Consider the following 23,243-nt stretch of genomic DNA (forward strand, 5'->3'; position numbering starts at 1 on the left):
AATAAAAATTCCTGATGGATCGCAGTTTCTATCATCTTCAATCTCACCGATGCGAAGATAATTTCTACCTGGATGGGCCGTTAGAGTATAAAGCGGATTGGAAGTTTCGGTCGCAAAGAGTATACGCTTCATCGATGAACAAATCGAGTGATCCGAATGGTGGTTACGTATCCTCGGAGCTGTTGCTCCGAGAAAAAAAGTTTGAGTCCCTCGCGGGACAGCACCCCGGCGCGGCTCGGCGCGGAACGGAACGGAACGGAGCAACGCGGCGCGGCGCGGAGCGGAGCGGAGCACGGAGTGCTGTCGGTCAGTGCACCGTCGTCGTCTCGACTCGTTTCGGTATACCTATATGCAGGCACGACCTACGTTCCAGCGGAACGGGAGAGCGGGAGCATAGCTGGCGCATTATCACATACGTTAAGTTTTTCTCCCTCTATTGGCCCAGAGCGGGGACACGAAAAACGACTGATTAATCGAACCAACACGGGAACATTCTTGCTCCGGGATATAGAGAGAAAAGAAAAAGAGAGAGAGAGAGAGGGAGAGAGAAAAGGAGAGTGAGAGAGAAAGAAGAGAACGGGAGAACCAGTAGTAAGCGACGGCAGCAGCCTGCCCCGTGCCCACCACACCCTGCATTCGCGCATCTGCGTCCGCGGGCGCGGACAAGACGAGAGACGACGAGGAGCGGAACGGGAGAAAAAGTCCCTGTCAGTACCATCGCGGGGAGTTCTACCCGATCTCTTTCGTCTCTTCGACGAAAACCGGAATGCGTTTCTTAGCGGCCGAGATATGTTCCGAACTTACAATTAACGCGCGGCGCAATAGCGTAAGCAGGCTGTACGCCTGCAAAAAAAGCCGCGGTACCGGCTTGTAATGCGCGTGCGTTACGTTACGTTCGCGTGTGCAACGCCTAATTTGGGATATCCGCTTCTCTTTCTCTCTCTCCCTTTCTCTCGCGATCCTTTTTTCACCTTGCGACAGTTATGAAAGTATTTCCATCGAAACAATTTCGTTAATTTGATTTAGAGCCGCTTTTCTTCGTGTTTCTTTCTCTCTCTTTCTCGCGCGTGCGCGCGCGTAAGTCGACTAGCCCTAGAGTGCTATCGGGTTCCGCTGGTATTAGAAGAATGTCGCCAACGTTTACCGTATCTCGATGCGTATCGAATTAAAGAACATAAAATGATATGATATAATACTCTATACGCGTACTTAATGTTTTATGGCGTAACGCTAATGTTGTTCGTGCATGCCGTTCCGCGCATATCGCGCGATAGGAAAATGAGCGACTTTACATCATAACGCGATAAGATTTATATCTTGTTAACAACTCGCGCAAGTTTATTGTCGAGGAGGGTGTTCGGACAAAGGAGGAGGATAACGAAAGTTAAAGGGATAGCGTTACTTCAAAGGCTACGTTGACATAGAAAGAATCGGGTAATAAAGAAGGGGATACTACGTATGTAAGGTGGTACACGTTGCGTACCTATTGCCTCGTGCCACTTCCCGCGCGGATTATTTCGACGATGTAACGAAAGCTAATTCGTTGTGGTGGTGCCGTAATGCGAAGCGTTATGTTGTCGCGTCGAGTCGTAAAATTCAACCTGTTAACTTCTGATCGATTCTCGGCCATGACCATATATTATAAGCTTTAATATTGAATTCCGAACGTCACGTGTAATAGTTTTCATTTGTTCCCACCGGTCGCGCTTTGCCGCATTTTTATTTTCTTCACTTTTGTTAAGGCTCGCGCCGGAACGGGGCGAAACATAAGTCCGACAGTTTACTCGTGTGAGTCCTCTAGAAAACACTTTCGACAAATCCCCCGCAGGACGGAGCGTTAAATCGCGCAACATAAATACAGAGCTACCGAAAAGTCCGGTGGCGAGATGTGGTCTGCCTGCGGACAACGCGAAGCTCGCGATTCAGGGGCACTACGATGCAGGCCGGCAATTGGCCAGAAAGAGGAAGAAAAGGAAGAAGAAAGCGCGCGGGACATATCGAAGCATTTCAACCGTAACGCCGGAGATATCGGCCAGAGGTGTCGCAGATTTTTAAATAAAAGCTCCGGGGTCGCACGACTGGCAAAAAGGTGTTTGGAAAAACACGAGATTTCAATTAAAGAGACAAGCTTAGTAATGAGGCACTCCGGATTTATTGGGTCGGAAACCGTGGCGCCTAAATGTCTGCGTGTGTCCGCTCTCGTTCGACTAGCTTTGCAGCACGCGCGTACTAAGCGTATGCGTGCGTGCGTGCGTGCACGTGCGCGTGGCCGAGGCTTAGGGGACCCCATTGGACCTACGATATACTCGCAGAACCGCCTCATTTGCATCGGATCGAAATTCGTTACTCTTTCGCGAGATAATCATACCGTCTCGTTTGCGAATTGCTGCCTGCCGATTCAGTTCCGATCGCATTCCGATCCGTTTTTGCCGCTGCCAACTTCTGCCAGATTCGAATGAATTTCAATCGGACTTGAATTAGATCGTTTTTCGCGAAGGCATTATATGTTGCCTCGTAACGTTTCGATTGAAGGAGAAATTCCGTATTTCTCGCGAAACGATGATGAAGTCAAATCTTAGGAGCTAGAATAGAAGCGGTAAATATACATAATCTGGTATGACGTGCAATCAAGGGAAGAAAAGATCGCAATTAATCGGTACGTAACATCTAACACCGTGGTGAAAAAGCGTGTAAGACGCTAGGCGTGTAAGACGTAAGGGAGCAACTGGCCGCGGCGCGCGATTAATCGGTCATGACGTTGCCTCGTGAATATAATTTGTGATATAGGTATTCTCTACCGTACGTAAAACAATTCGTACCACATAATCGAGCAAATTATACGTCGTCGTTACCGTCGTCTTTACGTTCACGTGGAGTTTCCCCATTTATTCCTTCACGGTGCATCGATTAACAAGCCTCTTATCTCGTTTAAGGATTTTTATGGCAAAAGTTATGGCTCGAGTATCGCTGTCAGTGGAAGAAGACGAAGGTATAGGACGAGAGGGGAAGCGGCGCATCGTCGGCAAACGCGTCTTAAAGACACGATCCCGGAGTAATCGTCTTTCGAGCCCGGGCCCGATAAAAACGCCACGATACGAATCGGCGCGGCGCGGCGCGGCGGTTCACCGGCGATTAGCTTCAGGCTACGAATCTCTCTCCCCCTCTCCCCCCTCTCTCTCTCTCTTTCTCTCTCTTTCTGTCTCGTCCCACATTATATCATGTAATTTTTATCGAATCTCAAATATGATCTCACAGTGCCCATATCGCGGAAATTATGCATAAAACTTATCATCATTTATCCCGCGAGCTTATCGATTGCATCCCGCGCGCGCAACGATGACCATTTCGCGAAAATCATTGGCTTCCACCACGCGGCTTTTCAGCCGCGCGCCCGGACGCGGAGCACGAGCAAATTGAAACGCGATCTCGCCCAACTCCCAAGCATCGACGTCGTTATTATCTCGTTACGCTTATTACGGACTATACATCTATTTTTAATTCGGCGAAGTTTGCCGAGCAGACTCGGAAGCTTCACGTCGGATCGAAACGCGATGGCTGATCGCTGATCACCGAGTCCATATCTGGCCAATTAATTGCCTCTTCCGTTGCATCGCGGAACGATATACTCCTTCGCGAATTACTGAATGTCGGCATCGAGCCCAAAGCGCAAACGGCTACCCGCTGGGCCGCGCAGCTCGTCCCGTTACGCTGCAGTGCTGCGCCGTATGGGAGTATTTCTTACAAGAACGAGTCTTCGTTCCTCGAAGGATTGGCGATTCGTCGATTAAATTGAAAACGCGACGAGGCTAATTGCGCCGCGTCTGTATTATTCATGGATCCGCCATTCGTGCTCGCATTTGGTGTTTTGCCAATCTGATGACTCGAGTATCCGACTCGATCGAGATTTTAGAAGAGGTGAACCGTATAGTGGAATATAACGTGCGAGCTAAGGATGTAAATTAATCAAGTTGTCAGAACCATTAGGTACCAGGCTCAAATATCTTGTAACCGTCAGAGTTCGCCTTTAGTGGGTCTTGCCTTATTAAATATATATGTCAAACATGTTGTTCTATCACAATATTAAATCGACTTTGCGTTTGCACCCATACAATTACACGTATGTACGTACCGATGGTAATAGATGGTATGTCCCGGCGACGTGTAGTGCCGCCCACGTGGTCACTTGACCTCCCTACGCCTCCGTATCTCTTAGTTAACCTTATCAACTCGATTCAACTCGACCTAACCGGTGCCGACTCACAGTTTGCTAGTGCGTAACCGGCGTATAGGCGACATACGGGCGTGCATCTGTCATTTTTTTCTTATTCTCCCATAATATCGTTAAATACGAATACATTAGATGCCGCAATGGCCAATTGTTAATTCGATATTCAGCGGTGCCTTAGAACAAAGACCCGTGTCGCTGTTAATCAAACTTACTTACGCGCATAGACGAGCATGAGTTTAAATCTTCTTATATACATTGTACTTTCAGTATTGCAACTTATAACTTAGAGAAAGAAAAGAAATGATCTCGTTATACTTTACTTTCAGATTTTTTGTCATGCAACAGCATGAAGATATCGAGCGAATTTGTTCACCAAAGAATTCGTTTAAAAGTTACACGTACTGCATAGATATCTAGATATCATATGCAAAACGCGGGGATCACCCGCGTGCGCCCTCGCGGGCGCGAAGAGACGCGAGTGTAGAGGGGTCGCGAGGGGTGCGTATCGATCTAATAGTAATGAGCTCGATGCCGGTCGGAAGATTTTGAAATATACATTATGCGGGGATTATGGTTATGCATGCGGGAAAGGCGCTGAGAGTATTTTTCTTTTGATATACCCTTCGCACCCGGAGCATCTTTGCGGAGCGACGGATGAGATTTGAATAAAAGTATCCGTGGCGTGCCGTGGCTTCGGCTCCGCTCCTCTCCTCGCCTCTCCGCTCCGCTCCGCGAGAGTCGCTCCGTTGGGGCTTGATTCGCTAGCTACTTTTTACAACTGCGCGGTCTCATTAAATATGTATAGATTCGCGCCCCGTGCGCGTTCCCCCAATTCTTTGTCCCCCACCCTACCCCCTGTCTCCGATGATATAACCGCATCAGCGATTACCAGAAACATATGTTTTAAAGATCACGAGCAACCGAAGACGTCGCGCCACTACAGTGCCGCGTTACTTTACTAGTTACGCCTATATAAACGATTTATGTCCACCATTTTTACCAATGTAGATTAACTTGAATCTCGGTTTAATTTACTTTTTATCTTTTTCTAGTTCTTACAATTAGAGAAAGATAAAAGGTAAGTTAAACCGAGATTAAAGTTAATCGATATTGGTAGAATGGACATTAGAGTGATTGTATGCGCGAGATAAGACTAGTATTTAACACATATACACTTTCATGAAGATAGTTATACAAAACTGCCGAATTTTTTAAGTAAACACTTCACGCGCATAAATTATACGCCTGAATCAACGACGAAAGTGTTTCGCCAGCTACGTTCAAACATCGGGGATAATGACTCCTGATCTACGTACTCTAATCCTAGTCCATCCCCTCGGGTCTGCGTGACCCGGATTAAACTATAGGCTCGTATCGACATCAGTTTCTCAAGGAGCTACCGGTGTTCGAATACCAGTTAATCGCGGGAAGTGGTCTAGCGTAACCATTGATATTTTCACGCCGCCCGCGGCTAGCTGTAAACCTAACATTAGTCGCACACAGTCGGTTTTAACGTGTTATCCAGGTAGCGGCTCGTATCGGAACTGCAATTTCGCGTAGCTCTCGCTTAGGTAAAGATACTATTAGGTAACTGATAAATCAGCTCTTGTTTCACTATGTATACGCGCTACTTACGGTGATAAAAGAAAAAGGAATATTTGTGCTACCGTACAATTATGATAGCTGTCAACATTTTATCGAGGACAATTTATTAGAGACAGGTATAATGTGTACGCGGGGCTGTAATCGCGAGCACATCTCTCTGTGTTAGCGATTCTTTATTAAGACGCAATATCGGCGCGCGGTGGTTTCGTTCCTTCGCGGAACAAATGACCCGCAAGTTATCACCCTGAGAGTTCGACCCTTCCATTTAAAAAATGTAAATTCGTTAATGCAAGTAATGGGGGCGTGAAAATTTGTTCGTTCTCTCCCTGCAGCTCTCTCTCGATCTCTCTCTCTCTTTTTCTATCTCTTCCTCTCCCCTCCGATTCCGCGCGCCGCACCCTATTACCTGAGACTATTATCCAATACAAAAAATCAAATAAAGTATGCTAAGTTACGCTTCGAAGACTTTGGGGAGCTCGGAAACTGCCGAGGGGTCGTAGAAACATTTTTTTTACTCCGTTCCCCCACGTGACGTCAACACCCGCTCGCCGACTCTACTCGCGCCGCTCTTTCTTCGTCGCCTATTAACTTCCAACAGGCTGTAACAATGAGACGTCGCCGAAACTTTTCGCGCGATTTATAGATACGCCGTCGACGCGCTCGTGTGGAAGGAAATTCAACTTTGCAATTTGATCGCTTCGATTGCCGCACGCGTATGCCTCTGACGAATCGATTTTTCATTTCGAGAAAGAGAGAGAGAGAAATGTCACTTGACAATGTTCATATCCGCGGAGAAGGCATTAAATCTCATCGTCGAGGAGAAAAAGAGAACAAATTCTCTCGTTTCAGCATCCTGTTTACCAGCAAGAGCATTTCGCAAATTCGAAAGACAAATCACATTCTACATTAGTACATTTCCGTGATTTAATGACCGTGCAACCGCGTTTAAAGCCCCGAGGTTCGTGATGTTGCAAATTGCATAAGATCGAGTGTGAGCTGAACGTATACCGTTTGTGGCTCGTCCGACGAGCAGAACCGGCGCGCGGTATGGCGGTATGGCGGCGGCGGCGGTATCAGTAGCCTGTTCTTATCCGCTGATCCGCATCTACATTATTAAACTTGATTGGAGGCCAGGCCAATTCCCGCGCGAAAACGACTTATTGCAGCGTGGCGTAGTGTGCCTCGACGTTAGACCATTATAGGAAAGTGCTGTTTAACGATTCGAAAAAAGCTCGAGATAAAGCTCGATAATCGCGGAACGTCGCAGTTTCGGAACGATTACTATACTTTTTTTTCCTTATAATTACCGCGCGCGAGATACAGTTTAGTAAACGAAATTATTACATGCCTCTCGATAAACAGCTTTCATCCGAAACTGTTGTTTGAGGCAGCTGGGTAATTAACGGCGCGTTAAGTGCTAATTGCGATAAACAATCATTATCATTTTCTAACAACCATGTGCGCGAGAGAATCGCCTTTAGATATCTATCCCCCCGGTATTAGTTGCATAAGATGTAATAAGTTTCACGTAATGCGGACGCAAAAAGAGTCCCGAGTCGACGCCTGGGAAACACAACACAAGAGAATCTGAAAAAGCGCCGTTTTACGCTTCAGGTAATATCATCGAATATAATGGAATGCGCGGCGGAATCGAGGGCTGTACGGTCAGTTTACGGGACGGGATAAAATCACGAGCGTTGCGCAAGAAAATCGAACAGTCCGATCTCTCCCGCGTGTTGTTCTAACGAACGAAAAAGTCGGAACAAATCGCCGTCTTATCGACGACGAACGGACCGTACGTAATAAATCGTCGAATGAAAATGCGCCGCTCGCGTATCGGCGCGGCGCGGCGGCGCATTCGCGAGAAGATTCGGCGAGAAGAATCGACGAGAAGAATATAGGACTCAATAGAAATTGATTTTTCGAGTAAGCCGTAATTGGCTTTCGTGCCGAACGCGGCCGCTCTGTGCCCCCTCCGTGTTAAATGAAGTTCTCATAAAGAACCCGCGCGTGCGAGTCTGTATCACCATACTAAATTCCGCGCCGCGCGCGGCCTTGATACCGCCAAGTGTATTGAAATAAAACGTATCAAAGTAGCGCGCAAGATGTCGGGGGGGAGGCCCTCTTTTCTCAATGGGCGTTTTTCAAACTAATTAAAGTGGATATTAAATCACTTCTGCGCCACACACGCACGCACACACCCTCAAAGATTCACTGATGTACGACCCATTAATTAACGTTTCCGATGCTATAGAATATCGCTTCACTTCATACCTCCTAAAAAGATTTCCGAGATATCTTTCTGATTGCTAATCGTTACACGAATTTACAAGAAGCACGAACATTACTGGCGTAATGTACCTGAAAGTGTAACGTGGATATATAATTCGTTATACTTTCTGCATTTCGCTCGTCCCGACGAAATATTTGACGCGTATAGTATTATTATCAAAGAACACACATTAAATCTGTAAACGTTCTCATAACTAATAATCGTTCCAGAATTTCCGAGATAATAAAAGTTGATGAGGCGAAAGAAAAGAAAAGGAGGAAAAGAACCGTCTAACGTCGGGGGGGAATTCGCTAGCTAAAAAGATTGAAAAGGATCAAAAGAACAATGCTGTCCTCGTGTGCTTTTTACATTGCACGAACGGGTTGCGTATACGGGATCGACGCGCGACCCGATCATTACCACGGATGTATTATAAAATTTTTCTCGTGGATATTATCGTCTACGCGCTCCTCTCCATCGACAATCGATCGTATGGCGCTGCTACACGTATAACAACTAACGACACGTACCCGCCAAAAGTCAAAATTGATTTTCAACAATATTATTAAAGAGTCGTACGTTTTTTGGAGGACCGCGCGTGGAAGCCGCGCTCGCACGAGCGAGCGCACGGTTGACGTCGCGCACGAGACGACGACGACGACGACGACGACGGCGACGCGCGGTTATAGCGAGCGGGGAAGAAGCGAGGAAAGAGCAAGGAAGGAACGAGAGCCGCAGGCGAGTTGTATAATATGAACGCGCCGCGCCGGAGTTTCGGCAGGCTATAATCAATTCTGATTGCAGTCCAGCGGATCGCAGCGCGATCCACTGGCCGATAGCCGAGAAAAAAGTCAGCGCATCCAACTACCGGGCTGCACGGTGGTATAGAGCCGAAGAGGAAAGGGCGAAGAACGAAGGGACAGAGATAAAGTAAGAATAAGGAGAGGAGGAGTGTGCGGAGATGTGCGCGAAAGAGACACGCGGAGCGGCGTCGGGATGGTAAGAGGGAAGAATAAAGGGGGACGACGGGGGGGAGGGACCCCGAGAGGGACAGGGAGAACGAGGGATCGGTGGGTGGTTGGAGGAGAAAAAATACAGATAGAAAAACGGGTTTCGATACGGCGGCTCTCGGGGGTGCGAATTAGTTTGCGTTGCAGTTCGCGGGAGCGTTCTCGTCTATGAGTCGGACGATGAGGATGCGAAACGAAATCGAGACGGTAAAAACACAAGTTATTTATCGAACGCGTCCAGGCAGTGGGCTCCTGATTCCGGCAAACATTGGTGAGATATAAGGTTGATGGGCCCAAAACATCCTATCGACTATAGTTCTCGCGATGCCTCGGCTTTCTCTGGTCTACATCAAGATTCGTTTGATACGCGACAGAGGCCTCATGATGTAACGCGCTACATATAGAAACGGCAGATTATCTCGTACGCATGGAGGATTTGCGAGAACAACGATATCGTGCTCGAATTAAGTGCTCTAGAGACTCGTATGCGTAAGGGCTCCGCGCGTAAGGGCAAAGACCTCGGCGGTAAACTATGCACGCCTCTGGCCTCGGATTCAATCAGGATTAGAGGTAGCCTCGTCCCGTTGAAGCTTGAGATATTTTAACTTCCGTGGTACAGGGGCTTTTTTGGATGAAAGATGAAACAACGAGTATATCGTAATCGGCATTACGCTCGTCGAGAGTCATTGCCCGACCTATCGAAAACACGCTTACTCGGAAGGACGGCGCCGTCCACTTCTCCATCCGCGGATTATAAATTCTGGAAAGATGCGCGCGATAAGATTGTTGCCGACGAAAGAGAGGGGAAAAAAGGCTGCTGCCGTCCATCGGTGGCGGATATGTAATGTACGAGTAACTCCAGCAACAACCTTGACTCGCCGCAAGCCATACTCGCGCGCTTCTTATAATCCCTTGTGTTCGCGCGCGTCCGGCCCCATTAGTAGTTGGCTGACCCATCATTCAATAACGCTCTCAATGTCTGTGCGACCGTGTCTCCGTGTCTTCGGACACACACGTATGCGCGACACGGCGATAATTAGACCGAATTTCCGCACGGGAACAAAACGCGGAAAGCAAAAATTTCTCGCGTCACGTAAATTCTTTCATTTATCTTGCACGCTGCGCTATATATTTTGTACAGATTGTTCATCTTCTCTCTCGACGTATTACGATTAAGTATATATAACACATCGATATTTTTTTATCGGGATCTTAACGAAACTCTTCGCCGTCCTCGCTTCTCTACGTGTTCGCTTCGCGCGATTTTAATACAAACTTATGTGCAGATAACTGCGCGCAGATAAACTTTAGGGTATCTGGGTAGTCTGCCGATCTTGAGACATTGTATATATACGTTCTGAATATACGAATTGATCCGAGTGTTATGTCTACGATTGAATAATTAGTATCAGAATTATACACATCAGGTTGTGATATTAATATCATCATCCATAGGACATGTACCATGCATACTTTGTAACAGTCTGCAACAATAGATTCTTTGTCACTAAGCATTTGATAATTTCATCACAAATAATAACACCTTATTGGTTTTGTATTATATTAATCTTTAGTTGACGTCAACACAAGTAGGTATACCCTGCACCCGGCGATCCGAAAACGGACAGACGACCTGTCTAATTAATGAGCAGCATTGACTGAGAAGACACTCGTCTTCCTTCCAAAAAAAGGCTTGAAGCTTCGCTTGAAGCACAGTAGCTGTTCTAAAGAATCAATGCAAATACCGCGGTCTTTTGTGGCAAACGATTCGGAACGGCCGCTAACGCTCGACTTGACAGGCAAACGCTCTTCTTATTCATATCGACGCGAATCGGTGTCAAATGCTCCACGAGTTTTCGTTAAATTATCATTTCTGTGGTGCGACAACCGTTTTACCGGCATTCCTCGAACGAACAGGCGCGAAGTGAAAAGATGGATTTCTATGGACAAACGCGCGAGCCATCGAGCGGAATATTCACCATAACGAAAAATTTTTACTCACGCTTTAAAAATTCGTACGACCGTATTCTCTCGATACATATTCGTCCAAACTCCAAAAATAAAGATTGATCGATTGATTTTATTCGTGTAACACGAATCGTTCGCGAATATGGTCAGTAAATCATGCTAGAGCAATCACCTATATTGATTGCGCGGCGGATAGTAGAGAATTAAATAGCGGAGTTAAAATCATAGCGATCAAAACACACTGTACTTCTCGAGCGGCGTCGTATCGAGACGGCGATATGTCAGTGTCATTCGCGCTGTCACTGCGTTATATACCAGGTGTCCAGAAATAAAGGTCCCGAGACCGAGAGAACAGAGGTTCCATTTACAAATGGTGTGAACTGGGTAAATTGTAAAATATTTTAATTGTTTTCACATAAGTTTCGTATCTACATTATATTTATCGTTATTTTTAAAAATGTCGTGTATCTCGAGGAAAGAAACGGTGCCGGCGCGATGAAACATTTTCTAAAATGACTTAAATGACAAAAAAATCTTTCAATTCGCCTTCTTTTCTCGATGCGGAAAGTAATTTAATTCAGCTTGTGTTTTCTCCGTACGTCACAGATTTCGGGAACACCCTTTAGAGGTTTTCCTTGTTACGATGACGATGGCGTGATTATACGTTTTATAAATACAGAACGACAGACGTTCCTACTAGTTGCTCCGACATCGAAAGCACGACGGCAGGATAATTGATAGCGGAATGCTAATAACTCGTACGAGGCAGGCATTATAATAAGTTTTTTGCCGGGCGTGTGCCCCGCGTCTAGCGCATTCTCACTCCCCTCGTGATGCACCGCGGATGTTCTTTCCGGTACTTATTAGCACGTAATTTGCTTAGTTTAATCTCGGCGCTGATACGTCTGGCTATCGCGCCAGACACCCTGCATTTGCAAAAACTTTTATTTGTTCTTTGCTAGTTAAAGATAGATAATTTCTAAAGATATCTTCACTTACCGATAAAGAATATAGCTGTATTTCTAGTACGTATACACATATATTTTACGTACGAGATTAATAATAATAATAAGTATTTTAATTTGTAATATTGTAAAGACTAAAGCAAACATGTCTAGTGCAAAATCACTTATCGTCGCCGATCGCTATCAATGTTCACGAGCCTGACTGATTTGACATCGTGTTAGATTTCACACGTAGAGATAACCCGAAGAAAAATGTATGTTTATATAAATGTACAAGTGTGAAACGCAATCGAAAATGCAGACACGAATTCAGCCAGACGTGTGTATATATATATATATACGTATGTGTGTTTCGTATTTTCCTCGGGCAGATTAGTAGTTACGAAATGAAAAAATCTTAATACAATTTGCTGGGATATTAAGCACACGAAGAGTATAATTACAAGAACTGTTCTTATGCGTTGCTTTCCACCGAGCGATTATACATCGTGGCATACGGGCATGGAGTGTTAATAATTACGGTAGACGATGGAGATCGTGTGTGTATTCGTATTAAGAAGAAACGATACCGCGCCGGTGTTTTGAAATAAAGGCTTCGATATCGTTCATCTCGTTTCGTTAAAATTATATTCACATTATGCATATATAATCTATCCTTTTTACATGTAATTTCTAAAATATCTTTCCATATAAGATTATTATTCGAGGCGATTAATTTAATTTTGCAAATTATAATCGGTAAACGTGAACTCGCGCGAACGTCAATCTCGCGCATAGATAAAAAAATATCTAGTACTTTTCCAAGTATTTGCTTGAAATGGGTAAATATGGGAGTACTTCCCCAACGAAGAAATATTGACTAGGCAAACAACTGAGGCTAAGACAAGCGACCTCTCCATTTGCCGGTGCATCTAGACTGGGCGACGGTAGATGCGACGGCGTCAGGCTTTACGGTAATATAGTTTATGTCGTTCTTTCTAATTTCTATGAAGGCTACTCTCAACTCTCTTTCTCTCTCTTCTGCGTAAAAGAAACGTTATATATCGTACGACTCAAAAAGATGAATTCGCTTCTTTCATTATTGAAAGAATTCTTTAATTGCAAGTAATTCATAGATTCGAATGCGCGTTCTCTCTCAGTGAAAAAGACGAATTCGATTCTATAAATTATTAAAGTATCCGACGAAATGATTGTAAGAACATATCCCTTGGCACATATTTCATTTTACTAAATTTACTGAGATTTCTGGTGATAAAGAAATTAAGTATCTCGGGGCAAGAAAAAAAAACGAGCATGTGTTTTGTACCAACCTGGTAGGGAAATAAGGGAATCCCTGATGGACGTGCAGATCCATGGGCATCGCGGGATGAGCGGGACCGTGATGCGCCGCGGCTGGCACGTACTCGCCACCCGCTGACATGGGGGGCTGCATCATCCCCGCGGCGGCGGCCGCGTGGTGACCCGCGAACATGGCCCCCCAATGGAAACCAGGTGCGCCCGGCATCGCCGACGGATGCTCTAATTCGAGGGCACGGTGACTTCCGCCGGCACCACCGACGATACCACCCCCGGCTGCGCCTCCGGCACTTCCGCCTCCGCGGTGCATCCGCCACCCTTCCACCACGAATGTCGATGGTATTTCCGTCGTCTCAGTCGATCGTGCACTCTCTCTTGTATATTTCTCTCCTCTTTTTTATTTTTTCCTCTCTCTCTCTCTCCCTCTCTCCCTCTCTCTTTCTCTCTTTTCGACAATTCACTTAAACGCTACTGCTCACTTGCACACTGTGCCGCGTATCACTCGCGCCCTTAAAACCCGCACTCGTGCCCGCGCCCGGTACTCGGGTCCGCGCCACGCCGGTACTCGGGCGCCGGTAGCCTTTTCCCGTCGACGGAGACCTGCCGAACGGGAGGGCCCTGACGATCCGCGAGTTCCTCGGGCACCGCACCATACGACCGGTATACTTTATTCGCGCGGCACGCGATACACCGGTAAACGCCGTGGACGCATGGGCACCGTCCGCGTTCGCGGCGTGGCAGTTGTTGACTCCGAGAACGCGGCGCGACGGCGGTGATGCGGATGCTGCGGGGGAGACAGGTGTCCGCGCCGTAGTGTATCCTCTGGTGGAGCCGCTGCAGCCGGACGGACCCGAACAGTGGCGCAGCCTTTAGCTCGGCCATGAATGACGCGCCGTATTCCGAGTTTACCTCGCGGAGGCGGAGCCTCGGCCTACTCTCGCCCGCGTGATACCTCCCGCCTCCATTCCCTCTCCGATCCTCTTTTCTCCCCCCGATCTTCCTCCTGCCCGCGACTTCACCCCCTCGCGACCACGTGCGCGCGCGTCCGAACGCGAATATTCTCTCTCGTTTCCTCCCTGTGGAGTGTGGTCCCTGTCTATCCCTCCGCGAGTCTATCGAACTCGCTCCGCGTTGGTATCACCGAGGATACTTTACTGCCGCATAATGCAATATCTCGATTTTGATCTACATTCATTTTAATCTAATCTTTACAATTCAGATACCTATCAGATTCAGATATCAATCGGGCAGGTAATGATTAGATGACGACAAACGAGTCTGTCTAGGAATAATTATGTGTGTTCGCGTTACTTGGTCAGACTCTGCTCGAGATGTTTGACGAAGAGAGCCGACTGTTAGACTAGGTGTTTGCAGGAAGAAAAACGTGCGTATCGCGGAAATTAATATGCAACTCTCTCCCACACGACCTCACGGGTAGGAGAGAAACGCCCCCGTTGACCACGCGCGGGGCGGACAAGCGCGTCGCGGATCGACGAAACCGTGGAGACGCAAGCTCGTTTTGGCGTAACACTTGTTGAGCCACTTCGCCCTCGCGGCCTTCGACTAAACGCGTCTCTTAGCGGACGTTTCATAAGCAACGGATTTCCAGAGTGTGCGAGCTTTACTATTCATTCGTCGCGGCATTTCCACCCGGTAAACCCAACTTACCTTGTCTTCTCGCAATATCAGTCATTCGGTAGCACCCTACGTGTCGCTGAATCTCAATTTTGTCGAAAGATGAAGAACGCTATAACGCATTAGTAATTATCACGAACGGCGCTAAATGATTATTTAACTCGAGATACATTTTCCTCGTTTAACCGCGTGACGAAGCATCGGGGAGAAAGGTTTTAATATATTCCCTGTCGCGTTTAATTCTCGGCTCCTCGACAAATTATCGCGCGACAACTGTGTTACTTCTTTTACAATGCTTAGACAGCTTCGGAATTATTACTTCTAATCAGGAATTCGCCGCGCGAATGGCAAATAAAAGCGGCGCTGTAACGTACACATTAAATCAGCCGGAGTTACGTCAGCCCCTCGAGTTGTAACCGGTCTACTACCATAAAAAATTTAATCAAAATGCCCTCTTGGTAATTTACAGCTCGCCCAGCGCTCAACCCTTGCCGGGCAAGGTGACTCTCTCCGGCCAGTGGGTGGAGAGGCGACCTCGCTTGCTTAAGTAAGCCGAGTTGAAGTAGGAGGTTGCAAGACGATAGAGAGGAAACAACCGAAAGTAAGAAGGGACGGATAAACCCCGTAGGAGTCATAGAGCGGCAGTAAGATGCGGCCCATTTGCTCGTTCGAGGCTCTTTTCCGTCAAAAATAATTCAGTTCTCGCTCGTTTGTCGTTTGCCGCCTTAGTCCGTCGCTTAGGGCTCACGAAATGGCCAACAATGGAAATTTCAAGTTTGTCTGTCGGACAAGTTTCATACCGATGCTGCGAATTGTAATATAAAACGTAACAGTAGGAAAGAGCGAATAAAATATTCGTTTAAATTTTGCCTGTTTTATTTAATGAATTATTGAGTCGTTATTCAAGAATGACATTTGCTTCGCGATTACGTTTCAATTAAATTTATTTTCTATCTTTGTAATATTATTTTAACCCGTGTGATAATCGAGTTCGCTATATTCGCGTACGCGCCATTCGTTCGTAGATAGAGAGAGAGAAAAAGAGAGAGAAAAGAGAGAGAGAGAGAGAGAGAGAGAGAGAGAGAGAGAGAGAGAGAGAGAGAGAGAGAGAAAAGATAATAATTTACTTCGACTTATTGTTGTTGGGAGAGGGAAGGGAGAGGAAGGCAGCGTCGTGCCATTAAGTAGATTCTCTTAAGCAGAAAAATTGTTCCGCGCTGGCCTACCACACGTGGGGTACAGGTGTGAGTCGTAATAACATAGTGGGTGTGCCCTTTAACCCCTAATATCCCTACCTTCGCGCTGACTTCACTAAGGCCGCCGCAAACGGACGTAGGAACACGGCAATCATCGTACCTCTGTATCAATTGCAGGCGCATTATTATTGCGGATATACTTGGCGGTGCGCCGTATCATTGAACTTTCGGCAATATGCCGCGCGATCGCGAACGTTGTCATTGGCGACATACATTACGGTCGAATGCGCTTTTCTTATCGTACAAAGGAATTCATTTTCAGGAATTTTCACACAGGGATTAAAGGCGTGTGGAGATATAAAAAAAGAAACGTTTCTCTGAACAAAAATGCAGAGTTTATTTGAAATGTCTAAAATGTATTACTTAGTATAATACTTCAGCGTAGTATAATACTTTAAGTCGTGAAAAAAAAGTATCGTTAATAATCGTTCGGACGTTACTTCACAACCGTCCAGCGATTCGTTTTGATACAGTAAAGTGCAATGAAAATCTGAAAGTCGGTGCGCCACCGAGGTAATCACACGGTGAGTTGAGCAAACCAATTTGGCGATTGTATCGTGATGTATAAACGTAGTAACGTCTATACACGAAGTGAAAACGATTTGAATCTCCGGTAATTGTAAAGTAACGCTATTTACGCGCTTCACTTTTACGTGAGCAATATTCAAAAGAATGCTGAAAGTGAAAATTTTCCATTTGAGAAGTTGAGAAAAAAAAAGTATTGCAGTTTGCTGAAAACCGCGACAGTCTTGTTGTCACTGACAATAAAATTTCAGTCGAAATTGCGGAGCTTATATCGACCTTCGAAAGAAGAATTTAATAAACATTATGAGATAGCTCACGAAACGTGATTAAAATATAATTATTAGCGTATAATAAATTGCGTTCACCGCTTCCATTTGAGCGTCAAACACGATACAGACGAGTAATACAAATGAATACTAAATACTTTTAACTTTTACATATATACCCTGTTCTCTCAGTTATAGCTGATATTCTCTACTGAATAGGTGGTCTCACTCGTGTCTCAAGTAGAAGCGTTGCTACACATCTACACTGCTAGGAATATTATCGCTAACGTAACTTTAGCGGCTTTCAAAACCATCGTTTCTTACAGATGCAATTCCTAATATGTAACGATCAACTTCGCCATCCTTTTTCGTTATTTTAATCATTTTTTTTAAATTTATTTAGTTATTTAAATTTGATTTGATTGAAATAAATGGTTAAAAAATGCATTGGTATTGCAAAGAGCTAAACGATGGTCTTCGAAGATACCGAATATCGTAATACTTTGTTCGCACTTATCGAACTGAACATTTTTTTTTAATTCTTTTTTTTTTATAGAGCATCGTAATACCATACGACTCCCTTTGATAATAATGAAAAAGATACATGCATATATATTTAATAATCTATACGATATAGATGAATATATTCAGTAAAATGATAAGCGTGACACGATCGTTACAATATTACCAAGTATTCCTTCAACCGCGTGCATGAGATAACATAGAATAGGTATTATAAGTAGCGTTTTGATTTTTCAGGTACTTTATACACGTTATTATTATTTCGTATAAGGCAGATTGAAAATCGTGTCGCGTTTTCGCGAAACGAAAGTAAGGTATACTTGAAGTGCGTTACTTAAAATAGTTATTGTTGCAATGAAAGGCGTTGCCTTTCAATTCACGAAATTTTCTTACGCTTTCTTATCCCAAGGAATATTTCCTGATGATATTATTTAACTCCTTCACGTTCAAACGATACGAGACAAAAGATTTCAATAGCATTTTAAGTAACACGTTGTAAAAAGTTCTGTGTGCTAGTCCGTTATTTCATAACACTACAGTCATATGAATATAATATGCGTAAGTCTCCACATTAGATCGCCATTATCGCCTAAAGTAAGCGCAAAGACACGCTTGATTAATGATTATTGAGTTTCATTATCGTTCTCGTTAAGTCAGAGATCTTTATTTCATCAAACAATTCCATTGTGATATATAGCGATTGTCATATTGATATATTTTATCGAAAAGTATTCGATGCCATGGACGTTCGTCCGTCTAATAACGGGCAATTAAATAACTGCCATTCTCTTATACGATAAATCGTAAGTACGTATGTACTTTATTATTGGATAATCATCCAATAAATTCTCACTCAATACTCGTTCTCTAGTTGATGTTAAAATAATAACGAGCAAAAATTTTTTTATGTAAATTACGCCTAAATAAAAGATGATCAAATGATTTACGTTAATTAAAAAAAAATCAGTCACTCTTGCCGCTAAATTTAATCAAAATTTTTAATTAAAATTCAATCAAAATTTGTAGAGGAAAAATAGCGAAAGATATGTTCCCGTTCATGTTAGGCTGTAGGAATCATTTCTCCGATCGCTATCTCAGTATCTAATTATACTCTTATAATAGATTGATGTCAAAATAAGAGCTTCTTTTGCTTAACACAGCTTCATTACGGCGTAATGAAAGACTGTATTAAACTGATAACATCAACGTCCGTTATAGCGAAGACAATAGTCAAGCTCGTGGAAAGACTGAAATTGTATATCTCCACTTTCAATTAAAACTACATTCCTTGCAACTTTTTTATATGCGTCGATCGCGATAAAAAAATCGCGACATTCAGCTCGACGCATTCGTCGTATATATAACTTCTCTCACATTCGTGATCTTTTCAACATTCGTTATTCGAGATAGTCGCCATCGTTTGTGATTCATTGATGCGACACAAGACGGCAAAAGTACCGTCATTAATTATCTTGTCAACTCTTTTTCTTTTCTCTTTCTCTTTAATACAGTATACTTTACAATAAAGTATATATAAGGCTTCTCTTTATCCATTATTTTCATCGATGCAGCTAGTGCATCGAATTTGAAAATTATACTCGGCTCACGCGAGTTTCTCATCGAGAGATATCGATACTGAATAGAACTATATCTCTATTTAGTGCAGCTCATCTCCCTATCGAGTCTAAGCATCACTGTAAATACTTTGATTTTTCAATCGTATAACAAAACTCTGTCTAATAAACATTCGCTATTCGTAGCACATGGTACTTACGTAAAAAAAAAAATGTGCTGTCGGCGACCATACTACCATTCATGCAGGTCGACGTGCTAGATCTTTCGCAATATAAAGTAAAAATTCACAAAATCAACAGTGTAAAGTGACGGTAATTTAATATAGTTAGCAATCCCAAAAAAGACACGTTTCTGTAATATTGCTATATTTCCCCGTGGTATTTCTCGGGCATGGTATTTTACCGTGGTATTATTCACAAAGTTCTATGTGTCAAAACGATATTAAACCACCGTTACTTTACACAGTTGTAATTATTCTATCTACACACAGATTGTGTTTCGCTATCTCTATGTAGTCCGCAAAATGCCAGATGGACTTACCGACAATATCGCCTCTCTTATGAGAAGCTTAAGATCTGCATAAGCATGAATCGGAGTCGTTACGCTCAAGCGCTTACACAGTAAGCATCGTTAGCAAGTTGTAAGCTCTCAATGATTGACCATAAGGCATTTCTCGCATTACCACTCATTTTATATCATACATTTTCTCAAAAAGACTTTACAAAATAGATTTCGACAAAAATTACAGCATCCACATATCACTCTTATCAAAAGCTCGGTATTTTTTTTTTAAGTTTCTTAAAAATTATTTTTCTCTTTGGAAAAATAATTTTCGCCTCTTAGCACAAACTTTGCTTACCATTTCTCTTTAAGTCTATTTATATTAGCCATTGTTTCACTTTCAAATACGAGTGTCTTCAAATATCAAAGACAAATCCCGAAAAAAATCGATAAATATAATATTTACAATGAGAAATTCTGACTAATTATGTTAATGAGTCGTTAGTAGTCTCAAACGACACGTATGTATTTTTCTCTCGTTAAAGGATCATATGCGAGAAAGATCAAAGAACTGTCAAAATACATTGCAATCTAAAACTTTCAACCATATTAAAAGAAAACATATTTATATAAATACAGCTTCCAATCACATATGACACTAGATAAGTATCGTTAATAGCATGCACATTGTTATGGATATCAAATGTTCTTGATATGACACAAGATGAGAAAATTGGAGGTGCAGAATATTTCGGGAATGACATAACTGCATGCATAGGTGCTAAAGTGTATACATATCCGCATGCATCCAAATTATTAATGTGCAACATTATATTTGTTATTATTCACAGTGCATGAACAGCCGATAAATCCCATTGCTGTATTTAAAATCAATCATTTTTATATAAGGCCAGTGTATAAATCACCATGCACGTGTAGGAAAATTTGCTCGTGCAAGCCGTTTTCCGAAAATTCATAATACTTAACCCTAGCTCGTAACACTCCAGTCCAGTAGACTACTGAATGTTTTTCGGTTTTATAGTTTTTACACAATAACATAATTTTCTAGTTTCCTTTTAATAAGTTCAGTTTAAATTTAAATCATTTTCTTGACCTGATATTATCATAAACATCTCGTTCAGAGTCCATATTACCAATTTCTATAGTATAAGCTTAAAAATATTAATTAGAATGAAAATGACAATGTGAAAAAGTCGAACGGTCTCACGGACCGGAGTGTGGCGAATTAGTGACTCGAAAATAAGTGTGGCTGGCTAGGGTTAATATCTTTGAAGCGTAAATATCCGATGTAGCTTGTGTGTGTATGTTTCATACATTTGCGGAGATATAGGGAAAAAGATATCGAAAAAAATATTCGTTGTTACGGAAACAAAAATGGCGATATTAGAAGCAGCGTTGCGGGGAAAATACTTGGAACAAACAGGAAGCTTAGCAATATGGAATCCAAGTACCGTTCCTCGGTAAAATTCGATGTAAATGGACTCCCGTCCGTCAAAAAATTGTAAAGTCCACTTTAGGTTTCCGATTTTACATCCATCGGGAGGAAAACTAAGCATTGTTCTCCAAGAAAAATAGTATATGTAATGAGTAAAATATATAATATATGATCTCTGTATATATATATGTATATATATATCTATAAATAAACATTTATACACTTCAACAATAACATAGGCTGCTGGCGCGCGCAATTTAGAACAATGAGAAAATAACTGTATCAATAATGCAATATTACGTCTCGTTGCATCTCGTTCTTGCACGAATACTAAAATAGAAGAGCAGGATATTTTTAACTGCGACGTTCGAGATTCGTTGCCAGACTTGTCTCTGTACTATAAATTTAATCAATTACTCAACCGCGAATCTATCAAAAATATAAATATAGTAGACACGCATTGATTCAGAATATGGAAATATTCAATTTCCATATATTATAAAACTCATCATTTTTCTATTACGTCATGATAACTTGTGGCTAAAAGTTACAGACTATCGATCGAATTTCGCACACGATGAAGGAACAAAAATAAAGATATACGCAGGCAGTGAAAGAATCAGTCGCTCAAGCGCCGGCAAATCATCTCCTCGAACGCATTGCCGAATTCAACGGGCAATTTAAAATTAACGGTCTAATAATACCGCGCGCTCGCTAAAAATTCGCGGACAGCCTTACGTCGCGGGCTCGATCGTTGAATCACAATTCCCGACGCGCGTATCGGAACGGATATACACATCTTATCCATTTTTTCGCCAAGAATCAGTCGATCGTTGGCGTCGATATTTTTCGTATATACCTGCCGTATTATCCGCTCACACCGGCGGTGGCCCCCTAGGGTAACGTACCAGCAGCGTGAACCGACTTTGCGTGTTCGCAGTCTCGCAACACTGAGGCGTGAAGAAATAAACGGCGACGAAAACGGCGGTCATTGCGAAACAGAAGGACAATGCCACCTTGGCGATTCGCCGGATTCCCGCCCAGGATATCGGCTTGTCGTCGGGGTTGTCGCCCTTGGCGTTGCTTCTCGTCATCGGCACCAATTCCGCGTCGGTTTTCGATGTATCTACGCCGCAGATAGCTTTCTTGCGCTTGCTAAAAAAATAGGAGAAGAAAAAAAAATATTTCGATGGCCGAAACGAGCGTTGTTTAATACTGCCGGGCACCGTGCGCATTAATGGCACGCTTATGTTTCCGTTATTTTATTCATATTGCATAGCGTAAATTTTGTTTCGTTGAATAATGTGTTAACTTGCGAGTCAGGCGCATACATAATTTGACCGTTTGGAGGAGAAACTTGTAGGAGCTCGCGACTGGGAAAATTAATTTATGCCGTCCCACGGGTTACGATAATACGAGCGAACCGGTAATAGCAAAGTTCGTCGGAAAATCAATTTGGAGATGCATACACGTAACTTGGAAGTTGCGAGATTGGGCTTGCAATTACAGCTAGGGTTGCCCTATTCCCCTCCGTTAGTATTACGTAAGTGCACGGTTATTTGATTTTTCCGCAAATATTCATTTAACTCCCGCCTTAATCCGCGAACGGTATGAGGGAAGGCTCAAAATGTACCGTTGTCGTTAAAACCTAGCTGTTTGTAGACGTGGAGGAAGATGAAAAGGAAGAGAGAAAAAAAAAGAACGCGTGAAACGTGGCGAAACGGAAGACCGTCAATCGAAGAAAATGGCACTGGGTTTTTATATCTCCTTTTATGACTCGGAGTGCGGGCAGATGTTTCACGCCCGCGAAAACTAAACCTATTATCCGCCACCACCGAGCGATGATTGAACGTGCCTATAAAAACATCCTTAAAACAAAGTTAAATGAGATACACCGCGGTGATAATTGGAATCTGTAATCATGTTGAACAATATCGTAAGACAGAGTACTTGACAAATGAGAAGAGAGGAAAAAAACCGACGCTTTATCAAGCTATACCGACGTGTTAACACATTATTTCATTCATTTTCGAATCACTCGGGTAAAAATTAATTAATAAGAAGACGTCATGCTGAACGTTTAGCAATACAATGCACTTTTCTGGCATAACATTTTGAAACACTGCAGGTGATCCGAAATTACGAAAAAAAAAAAAAACGCGT

At 43.5% G+C, this 23,243-nt stretch overlaps 2 protein-coding genes across 3 annotated transcripts in view; both read right to left on the reverse strand.

Annotated features, from left to right (window-relative positions):
* LOC139813983 (protein trachealess-like) overlaps positions 1-14,221 on the reverse strand; it is a 77,290-nt gene extending 63,069 nt beyond the window's left edge. For both annotated transcript variants that reach the window (XM_071779903.1, XM_071779902.1), the window contains exon 1: positions 13,359-14,221. In XM_071779903.1, coding sequence (XP_071636004.1) covers positions 13,359-13,654 — 296 coding nt within the window. In that variant the 5' untranslated portion in view covers positions 13,655-14,221. The remainder of the gene's footprint in view (positions 1-13,358) is intronic.
* A 2,326-nt stretch (positions 14,222-16,547) lies between these two features.
* Positions 16,548-23,243, reverse strand: part of LOC139813785 (uncharacterized) — a 43,471-nt gene continuing 36,775 nt past the window's right edge. Inside the window, exon 21 of the mRNA XM_071779498.1 lies at positions 16,548-22,235. Coding sequence (XP_071635599.1) covers positions 21,956-22,235 — 280 coding nt within the window. The 3' untranslated portion in view covers positions 16,548-21,955. The remainder of the gene's footprint in view (positions 22,236-23,243) is intronic.

This window comes from Temnothorax longispinosus, chromosome 5 (assembly GCF_030848805.1).
Source record: "Temnothorax longispinosus isolate EJ_2023e chromosome 5, Tlon_JGU_v1, whole genome shotgun sequence".
In the NCBI taxonomy this organism is placed as follows: domain Eukaryota; kingdom Metazoa; phylum Arthropoda; class Insecta; order Hymenoptera; family Formicidae; genus Temnothorax; species Temnothorax longispinosus.